This window comes from Hibiscus syriacus, unplaced genomic scaffold, assembly GCF_006381635.1.
Source record: "Hibiscus syriacus cultivar Baekdansim isolate YM2019G1 unplaced genomic scaffold, ASM638163v2 tig00111840_pilon, whole genome shotgun sequence".
Taxonomy (NCBI): domain Eukaryota; kingdom Viridiplantae; phylum Streptophyta; class Magnoliopsida; order Malvales; family Malvaceae; genus Hibiscus; species Hibiscus syriacus.
The window spans coordinates 284281-291281 of record NW_024063195.1 but is presented as its reverse complement, the minus strand read 5'-3'; the positions used below and the strand labels follow the sequence as shown (position 1 = coordinate 291281).

General features: G+C 28.2%; 1 protein-coding gene across 1 annotated transcript; it reads right to left on the bottom strand.

Annotated features, from left to right (window-relative positions):
* Positions 1-1492: 1492 nt before the first annotated feature.
* LOC120171956 (zinc-finger homeodomain protein 10-like) lies at positions 1493-2752 on the bottom strand. Its single transcript, XM_039179549.1, has one exon. The coding sequence runs from the start codon at positions 2542-2544 to the stop codon at positions 1639-1641; it is 906 nt and encodes a 301-aa protein (XP_039035480.1). The 5' UTR covers positions 2545-2752; the 3' UTR covers positions 1493-1638.
* Between the last annotated feature and the right edge of the window lie 4249 nt (positions 2753-7001).

Sequence of the window (7001 nt, the reverse complement as noted above, 5' to 3'; positions counted from 1 at the left end):
CTTCACGTTGCAAATGTTTTGAGGTCACCGTAATAATTTTGAAAAAAAAAATAATGGATTTTTATCTAAGTGTGTTGGAAAACTTCAAATATTTTATTATTTTAATAAAATTCTATTATCAAGTAAAACCTATAAAAATAACAATTTTGATATGTAAACTAGAAAAAAATAAATTTAAGAGTAAGATTACACGTGACGAATGACTAACATCTTTATAAAATCTAAATTTTGTAACTTGTTAAAGATGCGTTATTTCAAATCTTAAAATTATAATTTTAAATTTTAATTTTTAAATATGACCTTGAAAATATATTTTAAATTGAATGAAATTTATTTAAAAAAAAAATTACAAAAATGAAATATCATTTTGAATGATTATAATCTTCTTTTAATTCATTTATATTTTTAAAAAATATGTTCCTTTGTTAAAACTACTTAATGAATCACCCTTCAATAAATCTAGAAATTATCTCACTAATCTTCCTAATAAATAGATATTATCTTAACTTGTATTTTTTTTAATAAAATTTACCTCATAAAAAATATTCTAAATAGACGGCCTAAAAGAACAGCTCAATCTGAATTATTATACAGCATGTGCTATCATTATATATGCATAAACTTCACGCAATGTATTTTCTTTTGAATAAAGTAAAAATATTTGCTATTACATTAAATAAAACATTTCTTAAATTGTTTTAATATATATATATATATATATATATATATTAATGTGTGTAGGTTTATTTTATCTTAACGAAATCCATAACTAAAATCTAATTAGTTTTCAAATGTAATAAACCTTATATTCAGCACTTCTTTGTGACATTTATACTTAAAAGATAAACAATATAATCATTAGATAAATTACAGCCAACCCTTTATATATATATTATTTATATTATTGATCTTGTGTCAATTTTATTAAACCTACCAATATCTTTCATCAATAAAAAATGTCAGTTTTATTGATTAAAAAATGGTCAGTTTTTTTAAATGAAGGTTAGGGTTTAGTGGAAAGAGCTTCCTCTAAATCTTTAATCTTGACAAATAAATATTTGAAAACCCAACACGAATTAAATAATAATTAGACTTAACAACAATTGTAAAGATTAATAATAGTAGCAATAATTGCTACTTCAGATCATCATCATTCCCAAAAAAGGTAAGTGAGTTGAAACATTAAATAAAGCAAATATCAAATCATCCTTAAATAGCATAATTCCAAGAGATTAGCATCTAATCATTTTATCCCCTAAACCTAACCCATCAAAGCATCTTATCAGATTGTTGTACCTTAAATTATTAGTAGAAAGTTAATGGGATGTGTTAAAATAATCTGATAATGTTTTTTTAATCACATTTTCTGCTTCTGCTTCCCAGACAGAACATGGAAGCTAATAAGGGAACATTACAGATTCAAAGGTTTTTTCTTTTAAGGTTCCTGAAAACAGAAACCCAGAATTCCAAAGAAAACATCTCTTCCATGTTATATTCTCAACAAAGTCATGATCATTGATTAGAAATAACAAAAAGGTAAAAGAAAAACAGCTAATAAACAAGTCCTTAATCTATCTAACAGCTTATTATCTTCTCATTAGAAAGAAAAAAAAAAGTTGATTCTCATGATAATCATGATTAAGATGAAGCAGAGCCATTAGTTCCAAGATGAACACTTTCAAAGTGATGGTTCAGATTCTGACCATTGTTGTTGTTGTTGTTGTTATCGTCGTTGTCATGGCTGATTCCACTATCAATGTAGTTGTTGTTGTTTGCAGATTCTCCGCCATTAATGGCCTGACCTTTCTTCCCAAAAGTGTTCTTGTTGTTATGCATCCAAACTTTCAAAACTCCTCTATCAACCCCAACTTGTTTGCAAAATTCTTGGATGGCTTCTTCATCTCTTTTCTGAATCTTCCACTCAACTCTCTCGGCGAACTCCAGCATCTTCTCCTTCTGGAACTGACTGAACTTTGTTCTGAATCGCTTTTTCGAGTTCAAACCCAGATTTGTGTTAAGGCCGCCGGAAAGAGCTAAAAGCATATGGGGAGCTGAAGGGTAGTAAGATGACGAGATCGGCGGAGGGGAAGCTGAGTTTGGACTACGATGCGGTCGTTGCTGAGTCGCGGGAGGAGGTGGATGGTGGCGGTGGTGAGGCTGGTATTCTATCGTTGCAGTGGCTGTTGTCATGGGTGGTGGGTCTTCGGGTTCCCGGCGGTGGAAGTTGCGGTGACAGCCACAAACGGCACACTTGAGGGAGGTTGGTTCGGTTGGGGTGGCCGTTGGGGACGGCATGAATTCACCACAGCCGTCTAAAGCATGGCCGCCCAAAGTGGCTGCATGGTTCTTGAGACATTCTTTGTAGATCACTACTATGGGCGGCGCTTGGTGGTGGCTGTGGCGGTGACGCTTGAGGACGCCGTTGGTGAAAGATTTGGGCTTGGTGGTGGGTTCAATCCCGACTGGTGTTTCGGTGTCCGGGTCGGGTGATTTGGGTGCTGTGGTGGTGCTTAGTGGAGGGGTGCTTGTGGGAGCTCCTTCCATGGCTTTAACATCTACAGTCAACAAAAGCACATACAAACCAAAACAAGACGAAAATTGAAATTAAAATAGGGTTTTCAATATGGTTTTTACGGGAATTTGGATGTCATGAAAGAAAACTTAGAAGCTTGGAAATGGAAAGAAGAAAAGACAGGACGGCGGTATTGATGGTGGTGGTGGTGGTGGAGGAGAAGGAGGAGGAATGGTGACTGTTGATAATAAAAAAATTTGTGGTTGAGGTTGCCCTACTTAACCACTTGAGTTTTTAACCAGAGTTCTAATCCATGGTTAAGTAGTTGACCCATTTAGGGTTAACTATATTTGTGTAATTAATAAAAATGAAATAAATTGTATACATTATCTTCATTTTTTAGGGGAAAAAATACTCCCGCAACATGAATATTAGTAGTACTTGATTTTTAAATATTATTTTATCTAATTGCAATAAAATGAAAAGGATATTTTACCCTTACATGGTAAATGTCCACTCCAATTTATAACCTCAAAAGTATTTAAGAACAACTCTGATGTGTTTTTACAATAACAAATTCTGAACACTAATATAAATGTTACATTCATAAACTAAAGTAGAATATATGATTAAATTTGAGATCGGATATCAATCAGCGATAAAATATTAGAAATCAAATATGAAATTTAATACAAATCTCATATATATAGTTATGATTCACTTATATAATGTAAAAATTCTTAGTTTTATATCAATTTAAGATTGTTAGACAAATAAAAATAAACGACTGATATTATATTTTTTCAGTAAATATATTCTCATTTTCATCGATAATCTTAACTGTTTGTTTTCACTCATCTAATGATCCTAAATCAGTATATTATTTTTAATTTTACATACATATATATATGACTACAATCCACTTACACCTAATGTAAATATATATATATATATTTAGTTTCACATCTTTAAAGTTGTTAAATGAGTGAAAATATGGCTTTTAGTATGTATGTATGTATGTATGTATGTGTAGTCATGGGTCATGTTATGTTTTTTGTCGACTCAAACTCGATTTGAGTATTGTAATCATCCAAATTTGAATTTAGAGAGATTCAACTCCATCTAAATTTTAGAGTTAAAACTTGTACCTAACCTAACATAACATAAGAATCTCATCTTTATTCAATAAAATAGGTAACTAATAGAAAAATATATAGACATGGACACTATAACAAATATTCTTAAATTATGGAGGATAATTATATTATTATCTCAATTTTTTTACCTTAAATTTAGATCTAACATGATTTAATCCAAAATTAATATAATTTTTTTTATTCGATTAAAAATATATAATTTTAAAAATATAAAAAAGACATTGTAACCGTTATTTATGTGTGTGAGATAATTATATCAATATATTAGTTTGAGTAAAAAATTAGCATAAATTTTAATTTGACCAATTTTAATGTCATCCTTCAAAAATTCGATTCCAAGCAAAATCATTATTATATTTTAAAATGAACTCTATAAAGTTAGATAGAAACACGTAAAAATCAAGTAAAACAATCCTCCTAATATATGATTACTAGGTTTAAGAATTAGTAAGACAAAAAAGAGCACTGATTTCGTAGTAAATTAATGAATTTTTCACAGCAGTAAACAGAGAGGGGGGAGAGAACCAATGAGATTACTACAAAGACGAGTACAATGACGTCATCAAACCAATCATGTCGAATCTAAGGTTTAATCATCGAAGTATGTGTAAAAACCCAACCAACCGTTGCATTGATATTTCAAACTCTCAATTTATTATTATTTGTCCTAAAAAAAACTGTTCAAAAACAGTTCACTTTTAAAAAAAACGCTTTTTTATTATTATTTGTTCTCTTCTATTTCTAAAACGATAGTATTTTTTTTTGTTTAATATCAAAATAAGTGTATAAAATATATTTTTTTAACAAATAAGTATTATAAGTGTCTAACATTATAAACGCTACTACTTTAAATGTCTCGGTTGTAACAACCGTTATAAAACATCGTTAAGTAACACATGACACAATCTTATAATTTTAAAAAATTTATTTTTCTTAAAAAATAAAAATATTAGTAAAATGTTTAAGAAAACATTTCCAGTTTCCTCCCAACTCGCATCCCACCCTCTCCCTCCCATGCTTCATGGCTTTGCCACGGCCAAATGGACAAAGGCCAAATGGTCGGTTTCCACAATCGGCTAAACGGTCGATTACCACGATCGATCAAATGAATTTAAGGGATGAATATTTGAGATTTTAGGGATTAGAAATTGGAATTTAGGGATTTGAGAATTTTAGGTTTTGAGATTGTAATACCCCAAAATTTCATTAGTGACTAAACATAATTTTTGAAAGTTTAGTAGCCAAAGTAGAATCTTAGAGAAAAATTAAAGGACCAAAGAGGTAATTTTCCCAAAAAACTTATTCTATAAATAAATAATTCATCTTTAAGAATAGATTCTTTATGCAATTCACATTTCGATATGAAATTTGTGTAAAGAGCTAATAAGTGATAAAGTATTTGGATAATCATATCGAATCAAAAGTTTATAAATATTTGAAGAATGGTAGTATGAGGTTTGAAATATTATATTTATAATTTTAATCAATATAATTAAACATGGAAATTTGAGATTAAATGGATTTTCCATGTTAAAGATGAATAGTGGAAATTAAGTGACTAAATTGAAATTTTGGAAAAGAGCAAAGGCTAAGATAAAAATTAATCAAATAAATGTTGATATTTATATGATGATGTAAGAATGGTGATAAAATCATGGAAAAGTGGTAAATATCAAGATTCATTCAAAGTAGAAATAACTTTTGGACTAAAATGAATTTTAATTCATTTTAATTAGAATTTAACAAATGTACATAGATATTTTTTGTAGAAAAATCAAGAAAACTCCTTCTTCTCCCTATAAATTTCATGCACCATAGATAAAAATGTGTAAGGTATGTTTTCTTCCTTTTTCTTCATTTTAGTCCTTTTTACTTTGATTTTTGAATTAAGTTGTGAAATAGAAAAATGATCTTTATCAAAATTCTCTACCATTTGATATGAATATTACATGATTTACATGCTTGAATCAATGATTTTTTTTCTAGAGTGGATGATGAATAAGTTGGATTTTGATTATTTATGGATATATATATTTGTGTTATTAATGTTATAAAGTTGTTTTCAAGTTTTAATAATGATCAAAATTACTTAGAAATTTTTATATACTATTCAGTCATGGTTAATATTCATGAAGAAATAAAAATTTTGATTAGTTTTTGTTATGAAAATGATTGAAATTACATGGAAATGTTGTTAGGAAGATGAAATCATGCTTGAATCAAGTTGAAAATCAAGATAATACACTTTAATCAAGTAGGCCTAAGGGAATATGACAAAGAAAAATTGTGGAAAAGTTATACAAGGTCTAGAAATAATATGTGAATGATTCTATATGCTTAAAATGTGTTGGAAAATTTTGAAAGTATAGGGATTTAATTGCATAAATTGAGAAATATGGGGATTCATGTGAAATTGTTTAATAGTTGATGTTTTATGTTGAAATTGAATGTTGGAATGATGAATTTAACATTAGGATGTTTATTGGGATTAAATATTAAAATTATGAAAATAATAAGACTAATTCACATACTTTTTAAAATATGAGGATTAAAGTGTATTTATTTAATAGTTAAAATAATATGCTGGAAATTAGATTTTTAGAATGTTGAATTGATGTTAAAATATGAAATTGGGTTACTTTGGAAAATTAGTAAAGTTTGGGAATTAAATCATAAACACGAAAAAGATAAGGACTTAAGTGAAAATTTTGTAATCTTTGAGGCAATAAGTTTTAATTCAATGCTGGAAATTTTGGTTATGTTAATTAAAGCTTGAATTGAGGTTAGATATGTAAGATTGTTAAGATTAAAGACTAAATTTCAAATTTGTATAAGTTATGGGTATAAAATGGAAATTGGTATAAGTTAATAAGTAGAAATTAAACATGTTATTGGAATGTTCGAATTTATTTTATGATGCTCAAATTTAGGATTAGATAGCAAAAAGGGACAACCATTGGAATTGAATATTAAAATATTGATTTCATATTGAAATGATGATTTTGGACTAGTTTGTAAGTTTGTTAAAGTTTGGAAACCAACATATAAAATGTTAAAGTAGTTGAGCAGTAAATAATAGAATGGTGACTCTGATATTAAAGTATTAATTGAGATTGATTTAAAAGTATGTATAAGCCAAATGATCAAATTGAAAAGGTGGAGAAATTATGGGATTTAAATAGGAATTTAGTGTAAGACGATATGAAAGGTTTGAGTGAATAGTAATAATAAATGATTATTAGAGGGATTTGAAAGGTAAATTGAATTATGGTTAAGTTGTAAATGAACTTTTTACATTACTTGAGAAATTGAAGAATTAATATGTAAAGGTT